Consider the following 20,014-nt stretch of genomic DNA (forward strand, 5'->3'; position numbering starts at 1 on the left):
ATTAGTTGCATTTATTGCTTTTATATTATGGTGTTGCTGTCCGGCAGTACCTAAAGAACCGAGAACTCCAACACAATACGATTCAAAAAGTTATGGACAACAAAAAAAATTAGAAGATGCTTATAATTATGAAATAAATTCTCATCTCACATCCAAATGACGAAACAATAATATTTATTTATCTTATTGTCAAGAAAATAATCCATTTTTTAAAACCACCAATCCAACGGTTGTAGGTCCAACAAAAAAGGGTAATTCTTGAAATAATCTATTTTTTTTTTTTTTTTTTTTTTTTATAATATTCAATAAATATCATACATATATTGAATTTATTTCTTTTTTAAACTTTCAAGCTTTGAGCTTTTTTCATTCATTCTTCCAACTAGGATTTAAATTAAAATTTTTTTATACATAAAATAAAAAAAAATATTTTTTTAAAATGTACAAATGTATGAAGAAAATTATTATTATTATAAAATTTTCGATTTGATTTTTATTTTTATTTTTATTTTTAAATATTTTTGAATACCATTGTTAATAAAATTAATAATAAAAAAAAAAAAAAAAAAAAAACAAAAAAACATTTATTTGTCCGTTAAAAATCATCTTCCGTTTCAAAATAATTAACTTCGGATGATGTTGCAGAAACGGCATAAGTACTTTGGTATTGTAAAACTTCTTTTTCACTTTTTAAATGATAATAACCAAAACTGGTACACTGGACACAAGTAGATTATTAATAGAAAAACAACCTATTATTATTATTATTATTAATAAATTCCTTACGGTGGCTGCCGTTCCGTAGAGAAACGTTTGATGAAGTTTACTATCGGATGGATATGACAATCCGGCAAGAGAATAATTTAAATCTTTTATTTGTTTTTTCTTTTTGTATTCTTGGAATTTACGAGATGATGTTCTCGCTATGAAGTCGAGTTCGTTGATGGCTTCCAAACCGTCCGGCAACTGACATTCTTTTATCAAATTATAAAATTCGTATTCGTCGTCGCTACCCTAAAATAATATTAAATGAATTTATTATTATTATTATTATTATGGTCACTCCTAAACGCGACACGGTTCTTATTCGTCGAGATGTTTTTATTCCAGGTTTCTACCCGACGATTCCTTAGGGATAAATGTTCGAATTTCGTTGGTGCTGCCGTCCCGCATAGTGCGATTTCCTGGATGGTTTCTTCTTCTTCTTTTTAATTCTTCTTTGAATTTCCTTTTATTGAATGTGGTGGTGGCATGGCTCCCAGTGCTGCTCCCACGATGATCGTACTTCCCCCACATTCCTTCGTTCCTTCAGCCTTTTGTCTGCTTCTTCGGCTATCTTTATTTCCGCCGAAACGGATACTTCAATCAGTTTACACCATTTTCCCGCATTATGCACCTCAGGATGATATCCGGTTCGTTGGCTGGCACACAATTCTGTCAGTGTGAATTTGTGCTGATCGTACAGAAACCCGTATGAACCTGCTGTCGTAACCGGGGTTTGTACCACTCCTTGGGTAATCCATTCATTCCATATTCTCGGCATATATTCCAATGGAGATATTGACACATTTTATTGTGCCTTTCCTAAGTGCTCATGTTTTGCCAGTATCGGACAACCGGAAATTAAATGGTCGATGATTTCCGATTGTCATTATTATTATTATTATTATTATTGTATTGTAGGAAAAATACTGTACTACTCACATTTTGTTTCTGCAGTAACACGATTCCTTCTTGCATCGTTTTGATTCTTGCTGCCCAATTGATTTTTTCTTCCAATAAAGTGCATAACATTTTACCATCGAAAGCCGATGGGAAAACTCCGCTGAAATCCGCATCCCGCAATACTTCAAACCAAACCTCTCCCATTTTTAATAACATGTAATATTCGATTAAAGGAATATAAGCCTGGAATGGGGTAGGAAAAAAAAAATAAAATTTTTCAAATCACGTGACATATTCGACATGATTATTTTGAAAAATATTTAACCTTATACGAAGACCGAACTTCTTTTAAATACAACGAATAAAAAGATTCGCTCAGATTCGTTATGTCTCGATAACGTTTTTGCAAATGTTGATACAAGGCGTGAATTTTAGGTCTTGCACTGCACATCATTTCCGCTATGGAAGGCGAACAAAGATGACTGTCCAATACCTGATGAGTTACGTACCATTGTTCTTCCGTCATGAGAGGCATGTCGATGTCTGTAATAATCACATCGTAATATAAATAAAAATAATAATAATAATAATAATAATTAAAAACTAAGCCTGGCCTTCTTTTCCCTTTATTATATTATCATTATTATTATTATTATTATTAACATGGATGTAAACGTACCTTGAATAATTCCATCACTCGTCCTGTGAACTTTAGTTAGAAATTCTTCCTTTCGCCATATTTCAATTAGTAAATCTAATATTCCCAAACCGTTTTTACCGCGCCACGTCACCAAATGAGTTATGGTTTCACCACCGTGACTCATTTCGACCAAACTACCCAATAGTAACATTTGAACGGGAAATGAGCTGGACTTTAAAGAGAAAAATACTAAGTTCGTGATGTTCAACGTGATGTTGACATCACGTTAAAAACAAACCAAACGAACCTGAATTTTACCTCGATTATGTCCAAGAGTAAATAAATTCCATTTCTTTCGACGAAGGTTTTCAACGACGTTTTGCACCACGCAATGGATTCCCATAGGAAACCACCGAAACTCACCAACAATTTCGGATTTAATTTACTGTCCGAATTTAAATTTTTTTTTATCCTTTCCAAAAACATGATGGCTACGTTAACGCACGACTCCCCATATTTATCTAAAGCTTTCGTATTATTCGTTAATAATCTTTCCAGTACGACGAATAGCATTGTAAGTTTTTCCTGATCTTCCAGTTTTATCGATTTTATGTTTAGCAAATACGTGCATACATCTAGAGAACAAAACGATTAAACTTTCAACCATTTTATTTTTTCTAAACGACATTTTAGTTAAAAAAAAAAAAAATATAACCGAAAATAACGGTTATTCCGTCTTGTGCCATTATATCTTCTATCAGTATTTTAAAATTTCCTCTCGTGAGAATAAACGATAAAGTTTTCAAAATTTGCAATAGTGAATTCCTATCGAAATGATCATCCAAAAGCCATTGCACGGTCGACAAAATTCTAAAAACAAAAAAAAGAAAAGCTCGTGAAATTTTCACGTGGTTTTCACGTGGGTGTGTTTTGTCTCGTACATTGCATTTCCGTTCGAGAGCACGAATACTTCCGGAAGCAAGGGTACCAATTCGGAAAGAGTTCTCAGGGCAATGTAAAATAAATCCATGTATTGACTAGGATTCCACGGTGCCGTCACTCTCGGATTAACTAAACATAATAGACCTTGTATCACTTTTGAATATTTTAGTACCTGTGGAAAAAAGAAATCAAAATGTCGTTATTACTTTTATTATATCCGCGTGAACGTTTCAAAAAATTTTACTTGAATCGTATTTTCATCTTTTTGTATGAGACAGCAATTCAATAACATAAGTTTTTTTAATACAAAATCTTCTTTTTTTGTTCCCATTGTAAGACCTTCCAACCATGTACCTTCCGTCGATATTTCTGTTGCTACTGATATTAGAGCTATATCTACAGTTGTTATGACATTTTTATTTTTTTAATTTTTTTTTTTTCAATCATTTTACGTATTCGCGATAAAATCAAAACTTTTACGCACCTTCCACCAAACCGGATTTCATGATGGGCAATTTTTCGCGGAAAACGGCGCATAACTTAGCAATCAAACCGGCCAAGTTGTTACAAATGATTTTAGATTTCGGAGTTCTCTTTTTAAATTCTTGTTCGAAAACGATTCTCAAATTTCTGTAAACGAATAAATCTCTTAGTAAAATCACAAAAACGGAGAGTTTGAGTATAAAATATTAAATAAGGAAGAGAAAACTGACAACATTGCAAATTCCGATGGGCACAACACTTCGGATTCGTCGCTATTTAAAATGGACAAAAAAATCCACATCAAATAACTCGATTTGTTTAATAAAACGTAATAATGTTTCACAAACTTTTCTTCTTCCGAATTGTTTGATTGCTCCACCGAAGGTTCGGGAAATTCCGAAGAATTTAACCTTTGCAAAATGTATTCCAATATGTTGTTTTTCAACAATGCATGCCCTGAAATATATTTTCAGTTAATTACAATGCAAATTTTTAAAACGGTTAAAATTCCTACACCCACCAGCTTTGGTAGATCCGAATGCCATTTGGAGAGCGATTTCCAAATATTTAAAATATAAACTTTCAGGTATCGTTTCAATAAGGGTTGCTATTATCGAAGGCAACTGACTATTTTCCATGGCTTCGCGACACGCATCCAATCTAACGGCTGCCACATCCGTCAACTTTCTTCTTGTTATGAGACATTCGATAGCGTCTAATATTTGAATTTGAAAATGTTCCTCATCGAAAGTGGCTAAAAGCTCACCTGTAATATATATCATAAAAACGAATTAATTATTATAAAAGCCTCCCAACCCTAAAATTTAGTTTTAAATAAATTTACCCAACAGCGTAAAATAATCAATCAAACTGTTTTTACATCGCAATATATCCGAACTTTTTCCCATCAATGGCGGTTTATCAACGCGACATAATAAAATTTTAACGAATTCTGTAAAATTCGAATCTAAATTCACGTTTCGTGAAAAATATTCAATTAATTCAATCAGATATGGTAAATCTTCGACAAACTAACAGAACGAATGTTAAGAAACGTGTATTGTCCAAAACAAAATCAAAAGTATTTTAACAAGTATTGTTAATCCAAAAAAAAAAGGATACGTAACCGGAAGGACATCCTTGAAGATACTTGGAAATTAATTCTTTAATTCTATTCGTAAACGGTTGCGTACATTTATTTCTTATTAATTCTATTAATTTTTTTAATGCTTGCTGCGAATTGAGAAGATATTTCCCATCTATGACAATATCGCAGGGCCCGTATTTTTTTCCCTTTATCGTTCCTAAATCATTATTATCTTCTACGGTCGTGTTACTCTCACTCGGAGATATCATGTAATCTCTTTGATCGAATGGCGGTCCGCTTACGAACCAAATACTTTCGCATTCTCCATCCAGAGAATTTGACGTCACCGCTTCACCGGAATTTTTTTGCGACATCTTTTTTAAATTTTCCATTATTGAACATAATATTTTTATATATATATATAAATTATTTGTATGTAATCACGTGTGAATTGTAAACAAAACTCAAATCTAAAATTTAAAATAACCTCATCTTAAATATTATTTGGATTTAAATTAAAAAAAAAAAAGAACAAAGAATTGTACCTTACTTGTCAAAACATTCACCATTGGAAATCTTGTCGTAATTCCCAAATCCCTTCCCCGTTCGAACCCCTATGAAACTCACATATTTCATTTAGGAGAGCTTTGAAAAGAGGAGTTTGACCCGAGGGTAATCGATCTTTAAACCTACAGAAAACAATACGTAAAAAATTATGGACGAAGAAGCATCCCTAAGACGTTTTAACTTTTCGACGATTGAATAGAAAAAAAAAAAAAAAACACAAACTTGTCGACTATTTCTTGAGTTGAAGCTTTATTTTCCACTTCCGCACCGAAAGATATAAAATTTCTAATGTCGGCCAACAGTTCGGAATTTTCATCCAATGATGATGAAGATGAAGAATCCGATGCGGAGGAACTCATTCCGTTCCGTTGACGAATACGTTGTAACAATTCCGATGACGTCATAATTTTTTCCTGCGAAAGAAAATGTCGCTCAAGTAGTATTTATAATGATAAATTTTAAATACGTTGACGTTGAGAAAATAAAAAATATTTACTTTATTTTCATCGGTGTTCCCGGATCCCGGTCGTCGTCGAAATGATTTTTTCCCGAATCTTGCCTTATGGGAAATACTCGAAGACGTTTCATTAAAACTAAGCACGTATTGTCTTCTTGATTCTTTTAATGCTTTCACAGCCTCCTTAGCAACTTTTTCAGCTTCTCCTTCGACTAAAGCATAATCACTCGAATTTTCACCCATTATTTGATCGTGTTTTAAAGCGGATTGTACGCCTAAATTCAAAAAAAAAAAAAAAATCAACGAGTGAGAGTTAAATAAATAAAGGAAAAACAAATTTTATTTTTTATTTTTTATTCAACCTGATTTAGAGAATAATTTTTTCAATATGTAATCATCATCTTTTTCAAAATTATAAGCATTTTTAATGACGTCTCTGTAATTTTTTTTCTTTTTCAAATGAGGAATGAATTCACCATCGAAATACGCATCGTTGGAATCTTTTTTTTTCTCTTTTTTTTTCCCCTTTTTCTTATCCCTTTTTTTTTCTCGATTATTTACTAATTTTAAATTTTCTACATCGGTTATCGAATCGTTATTTGTTCGATGTGTAGGATCGCCAGGATTTTCAGGATTTTTATCTTTCGAACTTGAGTTCAATGCTATTTGTCGACTCAAAATTTGTGCCATTTGTTTCATTTTTTCAATTTTTTCTTTCGTTAATATTTTTTGAGCCTCCACGGCATTTTGTACAGATTCCGGTTCGATCGATGATAAATTCTTCTTTGATTTTTCCTTTTTTTTTCGCAGCTGAATATTTTTTAAATTTAATTCGAAATTCGTACCGGCGAATATCGCCGAAGTTTCGTTTGAATATTCGTCGTCTTTATAAGTAAATAATTCGTAGAGATCGTTGCTTTTAAAAAATCGCCTTTGACTTGGATCTTTCAACACTTTATTAGTTAAAAATTGTTTAAATATTTGCCGGTGATAAATTTTTTCTTCGATCGTTCCAGAAGTTACGAGCCTGTATATCGTGACTTGATTTTCCTGTCCGATTCTCCATGCTCTTTCACGTGCTTGCATATCCGTGGCTGGATTCCAATCTGGATCGTAAATGACAACTCTATTCGCACCAGTTAAATTTACTCCCAATCCTCCCACGTGAGTAGTTGATAAAAATATGTAATATTTTTTTTCCTGTAATAATTCAAAGATATTTTTAGTGCATGGGAAAGGCATGTCTCTAAATAAAAACAAACAAAAAACGATTCGTTACTTCATTGAATTTATTGATCAAAGGTTGTCTGCTCCCTATGTTAGTCGTTCCATCAAGTTTCAAGTACTCGTAGTTTTGCGACAAAACAAAATTTTCAAGAATCGACAACATTTTTCTACTTTGAGTAAAAATTAGAACTCTATGCCCTTGTTTTTTCCAAATTTTTAACAGCGTTTCCATAACGATCATTTTTCCAGCTTTTTTCCAATAACCAAATTTATTTTCCTCCGGTATGAATTCTAAATCGTCCTAAATTTAAATTTTATATTTATATATAAAAGGATTAAAATTGAAATAAATAATAAAATATATTTACTGACCAGCTTTACATGCTTTGGTCCCCCCGAATATAAATGAGGATGATTACATATTTTTCTTAGATTTATCAAACCTACAAAAAGTTTTTGTTTTCCGTTAAAAATTTCGTTAACGCTTCCAGAATTTAAATAATTAACGTATAATTCTTTTTGCTCGTTGGTCAGCCTGCAAAACAAAACTTGTTCGTTTTTCGGTGGGAGATTAATGTGAGTTTTGACATCTTCTTTAGCTCGCCTCAAAAGATAAGGAGAAATGGTATCGCGAAGTACGGTTGCACATTTGTACGCAGTCAAAACTTGAACTTTTGATGCATTGGCATAACCTCCTTGAGTTATCGGTACTCCAAACTCTGCCAGAAAAACGGGTAGAGTTCCCAACTTTCCAGGAAATATAAAATCAAATAACGACCATAGTTCCTTTAAATTATTTTGAATTGGTGAACCGGAAAGAATTAAACGGTGCGGAGTATTCAATAGCTTGATATTTATTGCTATTTGAGAATCTGGATTTCTAATTTTATGACCTTCGTCCAAGATAACGTAATGCCATTTTTGCCTTTGAAGATCGCTACTTTGTTGCAGGCAGGTGATGTATGAAGTGATAAGAATGCCATTAGATTTTATAATATTCTTAATCAAATCGTATTTTTTACCTGAAATAAAATAATTATTAACCAGTGGAACTGAATTTCAACAATGCAATTAATACGACGTAAAAAACAAATATTGAGAAAAATGGCGTACGCACCGTGATACGTTCCCGATTCGTGTAATAATGCTACCCTAAATTGAGGCCACCATTTGTGAAATTCCCTAACCCATTGATGCATGACTGTGGTGGGACAAACGATTAAAACGGGGCCAAGTCCTCTAAAATAGCCATGCCTAGATAATAATTTACTAACACTTAATCCAGCTAAAAATGCAATTATTTGAATAGTTTTCCCTAAACCCATTTCATCTCCTAGAATTCCTCCACATTGTTGAATATTTAATTCCCAAAGCCACTGAACTCCTACTCTTTGATATCTAAAAAATTATTCGTAATAAAATAACTTATTTGCAAATTAATAAATCCAAGGAATGGTTTTTAACAACTAACTTACTTAAAAAGTTTATTCCATATAATTGATGGCATTTTAAATCCATTGTCAATGGTTTGAAGTTGTGTTTCATATTCTTCCCTTTTATTTTCACTTTCCCAATCTTCTATTCTTTGTAAATAACTTATTTCATCGCCATCATCTTTTTCGACTAAAAAAAACGCCTTTTATGAATAAATATAATTTAACTTTTTTTTTTTTTTTTACAGATGAAATCACAACATTTACTTTTTTGCTTTTTTTCCTTGGATGATTTAGTATCAACATAATCATTATCAATTTCCGATTCTTCTTTAGCAATTTTACTTTTTTTTATTTGCTTTTTATTTTTCGTTACGGATTTCAATTCGAAATCTAAGTCACTCGAATTTGAGTCTGAAGGAATGTACTCACTTCCAGATGAATAATCATTTTTTCTTTTCTTAAAATTTTCATTATTTGTTTCCTTTATTGAATTTCTGAAAACAAAAGAAAAAATCACAGAATTAAAAAATTAAATAATTTGCAAACTTTTCTTTTCATAGTTTTATGCGTCATTACCTTACAAGTTGATTTTCATCATCGCTCTCATTTTTTTCCAATGAAAAATTATTTGACTTTTTCAATATATTTGTATTTTTAATTAATTTACTTTTTTGATTTGTATTATTTTTTTCTTTTGAAATTAAATTATGTTTTCTTTTAACACCTTTTTTTTCATTTGTGCCTTTTAGCCTTTGTTTAGCAATATATTCTTCAATTCTTTCTAAATTATTCCTAAAATGAAAAATATTTACTCCATAATTGGTTTTCAATCGGAAAATCTCATGTGTTTACATACACATGCAGATGAAATTTATTTAAAATAAGAAAAATTGATTTTTAATCGATTACAATAATAAAAGAGAAAAGAGAATAAATACCCTTCAATTTTTTTGATTGAAACCTCTGTACCGAAAGGTGTCATTTCACCCATTCTAATTTTTTTTTCTTTTTCTGTTTCTTCAGGAGCTGTGAGTAATAAAGAATTATGTTTTGCATTGTTTTCATTATCATTTTCACTTTTATTCTCTTCTTGATTTTTGTGTTTTTGACATGTGACATTTTCCTTATCATTTTTTTTTGTTAATATTTCAAGAGCTTTGTCAACTTGATGCAATATTCCTTCCTCCAAAACTTCTTGTTGATAAACTTTAATTCCAAGGCTTGACAGCTCTGGTTCCTATTAAAAAAAAAAAAAAAAATTTTCATTGTTAGCAATTAAATAAACGTTAAATTATTTTAACCATATTCGTAAATTTGATTTTGAATGATACATTTAATTATGTAATGAAATTAAAATATCATTTAATCAAAATGCCAAAAATGACGACGATAATAAGTTTATAAAACTTATTCTTTGAATACTTTTAAAATTTTTATCAACTTTTATAAGTATTTTTAAAATTAGCTTACTTGGCCATTTTCAAGTACAGTAGGAATAGAAGTTCTGTCAACGGTAAATTTGCCATTTAAAAAGGTTTCCGCATTCGTAAAAGTATCAGAATTTTGTAAATTGTTTTTCGCGGCATTTTCTTCATCAGATTTTTCACTTGCACTCATAATTCCTTTAATTGAATTCTTAAAAATAAAAAAAATAATAAAAAAATAAACGTTATCAAATTTCTACTTTGTAATAATTGTAAATTTCTTAATAAGTCAGTTTAACATCGCACTCCACAAAGTAAAAAAAATAAACAATGCAATTTATAGCGAATTTACGTGTTTTAAAACTTTTTCTCTCTTAACTCAATAAAGTTTTAAAAAAACTTTTGAAAAAAAAAAAAAAATTACGTATTTCATTTTATTTGAACCGCCAAAATTTTTATTCTAGAAAGTTTTAACGAAATATTAAATGTATTTATTATTTGGAATAATATAAATGTGTGAAAATTAATTACAAGTTAAACCTCCTTTTACGTGCTTTTAAAATTAAGATAAGCTTTTGAATAATATTTAAAATTTTTAAAATTGTTTAATTATTTATATAATTAAAAAAAATTATTATTTAGGAAAAAAAAATGTCCGTTAGAAAAAATATAGACTCATAAAAATGGTTAAGGCACGGGATGTAAGGAATTTAACGATATTTAACGTTGCTAAGGAAGTCAACAACCGATTAACACACTAAGAGATTTGGATTAATCGTTTAACGTTTGAGTTTTAAAATGGAGCCAACTTACACTTATTTAAAAAAACGTTACGAATTTGGAAAACAGTGTTTTTTCACAGATGAGGGCCCGGTACTTTTAGAAGATTTTAAACCTAATAAAAAAGATTTTGAAGATTATATTTTTCAAAATCCAGTGTCAAAAGAAACTCAGTACAGTAGTATTCAAGCAGAACACAGTGTATGTTAATTGTACGTCTATCATTTTATTAAAATTTGAATATTAATAATAATTATTATTATTATTATGTTTTTAGGTAAACACGACTCGTGCAGAATTCGAAGATCGCGGAATGAATCATGTGGAAGGTGGTTGGGGAAAGGATATTAACGTTCAAGATGCCGAACAAACATTAAGATATAAAAAAAAAATCGAAAAGGATGAAGAATACATTCGCACAATATTACAATTATCTCATGTAAATAAATCGAAATTTTTACTATATATAAATTTGACTCTTTAACCACGAGTTGTACTTTTTTTTTAGGCAATGGAACATTGCATTCTACAAAATAATGCAGTTAATATTTACGAATCGTATTTTCAAGATGCTGAATTAAGTAATTTAGTTGAACAAACAACGTCTAGAACAACAAACGTTTACAAAGATCCATGTAACATAAAAAGACCAATAACTCATTTATCATGGTCAGCTGATGGCGGTGTTCGTTTAGCAGCAACTCATTGTAATTTAGAATTTCAAAGAGCTTCTCCTGAATTGAGTACTCATTCATATATTTGGGAGATTGGCAAGTAAAAAAATATCTAAATAAAAGAAGGTTTAACTCAAACTATTGTATTGCCTAATTTAAATAAAACTATTTGAATTTCAATGAAGATGGTATAGGTAATTATAACATTTTAGAAAATCCAAACAAGCCTCAAATGATTCTAACACCAGCTGTACCTATTGTATGCCTCGAATACAATCCAAAAGATCCACATATACTCAGTAGTGGTATGTTTAGCGGACAAGTTTGTTTTTGGGATACAAGAAAGGGATCTGATCCGATAGAAACAAGTCCTATGGAAGTTAGTCATAGAGATCCAGTTCATAACGTTTTATGGATAAATTCAAAATCAGGCACAGAATTTTTTTCAGCGTCTAGTGACGGTCAGGTATAGAGAGCATCGAACGAATACGAAAATACCATAAATTTTTTATTACAAACCTCTTCTTCATCATTATTATTATTAATTTACAAGGTAAAATGGTGGGATAATAGAAAAATGAACGAACCATTAGAAACGTTAATATTAGACGTACAAAAAGACGAAACGATACTTCTTTCAAGAGCCTACGGGGCATCGAGCCTTGAATATGAAACTACAATTCCGACTAGGTTCATGGTAGGTACGGAAAATGGTTTTGTAATACAGGGAAATAGAAAAGGTATAACATTTTATTTAATTCCTGTAAAGTCCCTATGAAATACTTTATTTATGACATTTTCGTTCTTTTAGGAAAAACTCCTCAGGAAAAATTAGCAGGAGTTTTTAAGGCTCATTTGGGACCTGTTTGTTCCCTACAGCGAAACACAGCATTCGTTAAAAATTTTTTAACCGTTGGAGATTGGACGGCTAGAATATGGTCGGAAGATTGTAAAGAATCATCGATTATGTGGACAAAGTAAAAAAATAAAATAATAATTTTTATTAATTGTTAATTTAATTTAATTTAACAAATTTATGTAAGTTTTCATCGAGCAATGCTAACGGATGGTAGTTGGAGTCCTGCAAGATATTCTGTTTTTTACACGACTCAAACAGATGGAACGTTAAACGTTTGGGATATTTTACAACAGCAACGTAAACCGACATTGAGCATGAAAGTAAAACTCCATCACATTCCTGTATTATTATTATTTATAAAAAAATAAAAAATTTAAATTTTATTTGAAAGGTTTGCGATGATGCTCTTAGAAGTTTACGAGTACACGAAAATGGACAATTGGTAGCCGTTGGAAATGATAAGGGAAACGTTTATCTCGTAGAATTTTCCGGGAATTTAGCTGTGAATAATAAAAATGACAAAGCACTTTTAACAGCGGTAAATATGTATATAACAAAAAAAAAAAATCAACAAATAATTAAAAATCTTAATAATAATAAAAAATTTTTCAGATGTTTGAAAGAGAAAGCAGAAGAGAAAAAATATTAGAAGCTAAAATGCGTGAATTTAGATTAAAATGTAAAGTTAAACCACAAGATTTTACAACATTTCCCGGACAGCAAAATGAAATGGGAGAAAAATTAGATGAATGTCAAATTGCTGAACGAGAATTTTTTGCAGCCATTGAAAAGGTTTTTCCCGTCATACAATTTTCTTCCCTTTTTTCCTTATTTATATTTATTTAATTTAAAATTTATTTATTTATTTATTTATTTATTAGGAAAAAGCAGAAATAGAAGAAATGAAAAATAGAAAAATTAAAGAATGTGATGAAGTCATCAATGAAACAAATTTTCACGAAATCAAAGATGAAGAAAAATAATAATAATAATAATAATATAATAAAGAAAACAAAACAACGATATTTTTTCTTTCTTTTTCTTTTTTCTTTACATTTTAAAATTCTATTCAAATCCGAATTATTCCTGTCCTTTTTACATTTGTCAAAAAAAAAAATTTTTCAATTTATTGTAATGGCGGATGGGGGTGACGTTAAAAAAATACTCTTTTTTTTTTTGAAAGAATTATTATTTAATAAATTTAATTTTCCCTACTTTCTATTATTATTATTATTATTATTATTATTATTATTTTCTAAAGTTATAGAGTTTCGAAACCGATAAATATCCACCGTCTTTCCATCGTCGCTCCTATCCCGGATAATTCTTGTCTAAAAACCGATGGAAAACGATTTAACAAGGCTTCCACGTCTGCCGGCCTTATGACGGGATCTAATTTCGTTAAAAACGACCAAATGTAATCCACGCCCGCACCGAAAGGATGAACGTGAAGAAAAGTGGATATTAAACCTAGAATGGAAAAAAAAATAGGGGATTTCGTACGACGTTTACATTTTTTTTTTCGAAAAAAAAAAAAGGCCGCGAGTCATCATCATTATCACTACCTATGAGTCTTGCATCTCTGTCGGCGTAAGCCCCAATTATTTGCACGGATGATCCCCCGTTTTCGCTCAGCGTCACGTCCGTCGTTTCTTCTTTGACCGGAAAATCTTCGTCCTTTTCTTTGACCTCCATAAAATTCTCATCCTTATCACCGTTTTCCTGTTTTTTAACTCCTGCGCATTTTATTCTCGCTTGGAGTCCCCTCAATTTGACGTCATCTTCCGCGTGACGCCTTTTCGAATCCAACAATTGCTAAATAATAATAATAATAATAAACATTTCCGTGACATGATTTAAATAAAATAATCCCGCGCGCACACCTCCCCCCTCCCCACTCCTTTCTTTTTTACCTTTTGTAAATTTTGCACCGTCTGCTGTAAAACTTTCAATTGTTTTTCCTTCGATTCGAGATCGTTTTTCAAATCTCCCCTCACTAAATCGACTTCGTTTTTATACGCTTCCAATTGACACTTGAGACTTTCATTTTCGTCCTGAAAATGAAAACCATAAAATTATTTTTCAGGAACGTAAATAAATAAAACCTGAAAATAATGATGATGATGATGATGATAAATCCTTACTTTGAGTGCTCCGATTTCGACTTCTTTATCGTTTCTACATTTTTTCCGGGGTCCGGGAAATTCATCTTCGTTATCGGACACATCCATTTCCTCATCGGCTTCTTCGTTTAAATTATCACCGAATTGCATTTGTTTCATTTCCTAAACAAACAACACGTTCATCATTTTAAAACAACAACAAGAAAAACAAAAACAAAACAAAAACAAAAACAAAAAAAAATTTAAAAGAAAAATTCGTGAAAATTCTATTTTAATACAAAAAAAAAAAAAAAAAAAAAAAATTTTCTTTTTCTTTTGAGAGAGAGAGAGCGAGAGAGTGTGAGCGTGAGAGAGAGAGAGAGAGAGAGAGAGAGCTTTTGTCTGTACTTAAACCTACCTTATTAAAAATTTATAGTTTATCCGAGCCCTACCTTTTTTTTTTTTTTTTTTTTTTCCTAAATAAATACCTACCTTTCACAATTCTATTATATATAAATTTTTTTTTTTTTAATTTTTTCATTTTTTGCCTCATTTTCTTTTTAATTACCTTACGAACGAACCCTTACACCAACCAAGTCCCATATTTTTTAAAAAAATTTTTTTGTCATACCTTTTTTATAAAAAAAAAAAAACCTTTTCGAGCCCCTCAAAATAATATAAAATAAACATTTAACAATTTTTGGAATAACTTTGACAAAAAAAAAAAAGTTTGCAGACACGTAACAAACACACACACACACACACACACACACACACGTGTACATGTGTGTATGCGTGTATGTACCTGTACGACGACAGCATTTGTAAAACTCAGGTATTTAGAGAAAACCTAAAAGATTTGTAGTGTGTGTGTGTGTATATATGTCTTCGTTATGCAATCAATCACTTGTAGTTTTTAAACTTTCAGGTACTCGAGCGTGCCAACGAATTTACATGCAAATTATTATTATTACGTTTAAGGTACGCACGTCCTGTAAACCTTGTACCAATCAATCACACGACATTATTCGTAAATTAAAATTAAAATTAAAAAAAGCCAAATTAAGTTTCGATCGCAGTGCTCTTAATTCATAAAACGTGAAATTATCATTTTCCGGTTTTTTTAATAATAATAATAATAATAATAATTTCCCTTTCCGCTTTTGTCACGTGACAATGGTTCCCTACCTAATTAAACGATAATTTAATATATAATAAAAAAAAAAAAAATTAAATTAAATTTAAATTAAAATAATTATAAATCAATGAGTACATAATAATAATAATAATAATAATAATAATAATAATGATAAATGATAATGATAATAATAATAATAATAATAATACGTACTAGAGTTTGCTTTTTCCACGTTTCGATATTTTTGCGTTGAGCTTTCGTGAAATGGTCCCAACATTTTTTGTGAGAAGCACAGTTGAACACCTTCTCGATGAGTCCGACTATTGGAGAGATGAGAGAGAGAGAGAGAGAGAGAGGTTGAAGCAAGATCATTATTATTAGAGATTAAACTACTACTCGTCTTTTTCTTTTTTTTTTATAATAAAGCCAGTTACCATTATTCGTGCATACTTGAATAATACTTTTTTTTTTTTTTTTTTGTAAATACCCCGGTCCTCCCCCTCCCCCCTCCCCGCCATTTTTACAACAATTTCTTAATAGAAATCATAGATTTTAATAAAATCCATTTCATTTAAAGAGATTCATCTCTCAGCATCTTAGCATAAAACGTTATGAGACATTTTTTATCATCTTTCTATTTTATCAAGGCACACAAATTATGTAACTGGCTTTATATAAATAAATAAATAAAATTAATTGAGAGAGAGAAGACCAACTTTTTGTTTTTTTTTTTTTTTTTTTTGTTTAAATAATTAGCACACGTGGTTGGTCGATCGGTCGATCGGATATAAAGCAAATAAATGCATATTTATTTTTTTTTTGTTACTCCTCGTATACTCCAGATACCTGTAAAATTCCTTAAATACCTTTCCAGATTTTTAGTAAGATAATAATAATAATAGTAATGTAATGTAACGTAATAGACGTTCAAACCAATACGTCTTCTCCATAAAGTAATCAATTTGACACAAATTTTTTTGTTATGAAAATAAAAGTTAATTTCTTATAAATGTAATAATAATAATAATAATAATAATAATAATAATAATAATAATAATAATAATAATAAAACCAGTTCCATAAGTTAAAAATTACACTTTACGTAATTATTATTATTATTATTATTATTTGCAAAATACATTTTGTAAAGAAATTAACTTTGAAAAAAAAAGAAAAAAAAAAGAAGCAAGACAGGGATGTAAATATATATAAATGATTTTTTTTCTGTGTTGAAAAATAAATGAAAAGTAAAGTAAAGTAAAGTAAAAAAAAAAAATTTACCGTTAAATTTTTAAAATTAAAATATTTCAGTTACTGAGTTACAGTTGTTACAGTTGTTACAACTTACAATGTTGGTATCAATGTATCAAAGCTCTTAGTCAAGGTACGCATACGATTCATAAAGCTCTGAAAACTATACATAACTATACAAATGAACTGACCAATCAAAGTAATACCATATCAATCTCGTATTGATAACAAAAAAAATAAATAAATAAATAAATAAAATTCAAATGTCTGATGATATTTTCCCTGAAAAACAGTTATTTCAACTTATTTTCCATTAAAAATTAATAATTTTATCATTAATATACACCTTATTACCAATGACATTTTCAATTTCGATAAAAACTTACTAATTTACGCGAAAGTTTTAAAATCTGTGCCATTTGTACTCGATTAAACATTCGAATAAATATTTCATTTTAAATAAATAAATAATGATAATAATAATCGTAAAGCAAAGATCAATAATGTTCTTGAGATTTCATTTTGAAAGTTTTATAAAAATCAACCTGTTGTCGACTTACTGTAAATTCCTACCCACCAACGCCAACGTACCTATTGATATTAAAAAAAAAAAAAAATGTATGTGCGTATATATAAAAAATAATAATACTTACATTGAACAATAATGCCTTGAACCCTTGTTCGATAAACATCTTTGGCATTTTGCAATTCCTCTTCATATTGCATTTTTTCATTCATTAATCTACGAACGTGAGAATTTGTACTTTGAATCATCGAATAAAATGTGTTTGCATTTCTTTTCGAACAGTCTCCTCTTTCCAACCATGCCACCACCATCTGAACTGATTTTTGAAAACCATCATCGCCTGAAATTTAATTTTTAATTTAAATTTGCTTGTAAATGATTATTAATAATTACATTATGTTAAAATTAAATAAAATGCACAAGTGTAATGTCTTACTTTTAATTTTTTCACAAATCGTAGCAGCTTCATGATCTGAATAATGTGGTACTGGAGGAGGAGAAACTGGACGCATTCTTTCCCTTTCCATTCGTTCACGATGTCTTTGCTCGCGTTGAAGAGCACGCTGCCTGCATTCATAATCATATTGATCATCTCTAGCTTGAGCATAATCAACATGCAAGCGACCTGTGTTCGGAGCATCTGTACTATTTCCAATTCTCATTCTATAACCTAAAATAATTAAGAAATGTTTATAGGAAAAGAATTTTTTGAAGAATCAATATTTGAATAAAATTATTTTGTACCTGATAAAAATATTGCTGCATCTACAGAAGCTTCAAAAACAAATCTAATATGGCAAAAATTTTTTTTACTTAATCTTATCGTTTGCATTTCTCCACATCTTCCAAAAACATCTCTTATTATTTCTTCGGTACAATTTTCAGGAATCCCGCCAATATATACAGTTTTACAACCAGGTGGACGTTCTCTTGTCACAGGAGGCGGTGCATTAGGCGATGGTGGAATTAAGGTACATTCTTTGCATTCTATAATGCCCTTTTGTCCAGGAACTAAATTGCTTAAATTTGAACTTATATCTCCGACAGGTAAAACTGTACCATCTCCCATCATGCCAGGCATCATCCCATACTAAAATTACCTTATAAGTAAATATATAGACAAAAAATTAAATTCAATCACATTTAAATAATTTTACCTGGCTCATTCCAGCCATACTCAGCATAGCAGGATCACCTATCATTCCACCCATCATGGGCATCATTGGATGACCCATCATACCACCCATCATACCTATCATAGGACTAACTCCCATCATTTGCACTGCATTCGGTATTACACCACCTGGATTTTGACCAGAATTTGAATTCTGACCAGATGAAGTTCCTATATCAATGCCCAATTTTGATGGCCCAATTTTCGATGATTCATCTCTAGATTAAAATAATATTAATAAAAAAAAATTAGTGATTAAGATTTAAAGCTACATTAATAATAAAGTTTATATATATATTTTTGTTATTTTAAAATTAAAATATTATTTATTACTATAATAACAAATAATTCACCTTCTATCTTTAAGATCGTCTCTGTCACGATCTCTATCAGAACGATCTCTTCTATCACTTCTTCTATCTCTTTCTCTGTCACGATCTCTTCTATCTCTCTCTCTATGCTCTCGTCTATCATTTATTCTATCCTCTCTTTTAGAAGATTGCAAGTCATCATTACTAGAATTATTTGATTGCTTGTTTTGTTCTTCATCTGTAGAAAAAAAAAATGTAAATGAAAAGTTTTATTTTTAAAATTTAATTCTTGAAAAAAAAAAAAAAAAAATAACTCACTTAAAATTGGCATTGGTGGTTTATTTTTGTTCATGTTAAATTCTAAAGGAGCATCATTCATTGCAGGATGCATTAAATGCTGCATTTGTTGCATTTGTTGTTGCATTTGGTGTAATTGGTGTATAGCAGCTTGCTGCCCTGGCAATGGTGGCTGTCCCGGATTAGTTATCATTTGCAATTGAGCAGCTTGTTCAAATTGAGCACCAGGCAACTGAGGACCCGCAGGAGTCATAACAGTCAAACCCAAAGGTGGTGGAGGAGGGGGATCTATTAATAAAAAAAAGAAGAATATTTAAATAATTTTTATATTGAAATTCTCTTCTATGAAAATTTTTGTAAGGGACAAAATAATTAAATAATCTTAAATTAATATACATGAGTCAAAAAAATTAATTTTAATTGAAAAAATTTTTATTTGCGACTCTTTATAAAATATTATTATTATGAAATTTTACACTTGTGATATAAGTCAAAAATAAAATTATATAAAAAAAAAATGTATTACGTAATTAATTATTTGCATAAATTATTTTGATTTACTAACTCATGGTTTGTGCTTGAGGAAAACTTGCGTAGGACATTTTTAAAAAACAAAAGCATAAAATTATAATATTTTGTTTGGAAAATTTTTTACACCGCTCAGCACTATAGAACAAAAGCCCAATAAAATTTTTATATTTTCATATTATTAGCTTATGTGTTAATTAATTTCTTATTAAAGACTAAAATTGAATTCTTTAAGCTAATATCATCAGAAAATATAAAAACACATTATTTAAAATAAAATTCTTGATTAAAAAAAAAAAAAAAAAAAAAAAAAAAAAACAATTTTAAGCTCGATAATTGACTATCTGCTGTTTCCAATTTTAAACACAACAACTACAGTCCTTTGAAATTGTAATTTCTGAACTTCTTTCTTTCCTTTGACTGATTTTGTTTACATAATCAGTTAG

At 29.9% G+C, this 20,014-nt stretch overlaps 4 protein-coding genes across 4 annotated transcripts; 1 reads left to right on the forward strand and 3 right to left on the reverse strand.

Moving 5' to 3' along the window:
- Positions 1–595: 595 nt before the first annotated feature.
- Phum_PHUM233520 (uncharacterized protein) lies at positions 596–5,209 on the reverse strand (the record flags this gene model as incomplete). The annotated part of the gene is made up of 14 exons (XM_002425993.1): positions 596–718; positions 787–1,014; positions 1,705–1,908; positions 1,991–2,208; positions 2,345–2,537; positions 2,624–2,890; positions 3,031–3,175; positions 3,247–3,419; positions 3,492–3,643; positions 3,732–3,877; positions 3,961–4,186; positions 4,251–4,496; positions 4,575–4,761; positions 4,853–5,209. The coding sequence occupies 14 exons, from the start codon at positions 5,207–5,209 to the stop codon at positions 596–598; spliced, it is 2,865 nt and encodes a 954-aa protein (XP_002426038.1).
- A 170-nt stretch (positions 5,210–5,379) lies between these two features.
- On the reverse strand, positions 5,380–10,121 carry Phum_PHUM233530 (DNA repair and recombination protein RAD26, putative; the record flags this gene model as incomplete). Its single annotated transcript, XM_002425994.1, has 12 exons — positions 5,380–5,506; positions 5,607–5,815; positions 5,881–6,116; positions 6,204–7,041; positions 7,121–7,369; positions 7,441–8,090; positions 8,186–8,466; positions 8,544–8,691; positions 8,769–8,998; positions 9,081–9,296; positions 9,443–9,732; positions 9,975–10,121. The coding sequence occupies 12 exons, from the start codon at positions 10,119–10,121 to the stop codon at positions 5,380–5,382; spliced, it is 3,621 nt and encodes a 1,206-aa protein (XP_002426039.1).
- A 605-nt stretch (positions 10,122–10,726) lies between these two features.
- Positions 10,727–13,147, forward strand: Phum_PHUM233540 (dynein intermediate chain 3, ciliary, putative; the record flags this gene model as incomplete). The annotated part of the gene is made up of 10 exons (XM_002425995.1): positions 10,727–10,909; positions 10,986–11,147; positions 11,217–11,478; positions 11,595–11,848; positions 11,936–12,122; positions 12,194–12,359; positions 12,426–12,561; positions 12,633–12,779; positions 12,854–13,033; positions 13,139–13,147. 10 exons carry the CDS (start codon positions 10,727–10,729, stop codon positions 13,145–13,147), a joined length of 1,686 nt encoding a protein of 561 aa, XP_002426040.1.
- Positions 13,148–13,502: 355 nt separating this feature from the next.
- Phum_PHUM233550 (uncharacterized protein) lies at positions 13,503–19,293 on the reverse strand (the record flags this gene model as incomplete). The annotated part of the gene is made up of 11 exons (XM_002425996.1): positions 13,503–13,711; positions 13,807–14,056; positions 14,155–14,295; positions 14,386–14,526; positions 15,695–15,801; positions 17,386–17,598; positions 17,695–17,928; positions 18,003–18,348; positions 18,416–18,650; positions 18,786–18,981; positions 19,062–19,293. 11 exons carry the CDS (start codon positions 19,291–19,293, stop codon positions 13,503–13,505), a joined length of 2,304 nt encoding a protein of 767 aa, XP_002426041.1.
- Positions 19,294–20,014: the final 721 nt, after the last annotated feature.

The sequence above is a fragment of the Pediculus humanus genome, genomic scaffold (assembly GCF_000006295.1).
Source record: "Pediculus humanus corporis 1103172107597 genomic scaffold, whole genome shotgun sequence".
Classification (NCBI taxonomy): Eukaryota; Metazoa; Arthropoda; class Insecta; order Psocodea; family Pediculidae; genus Pediculus; species Pediculus humanus.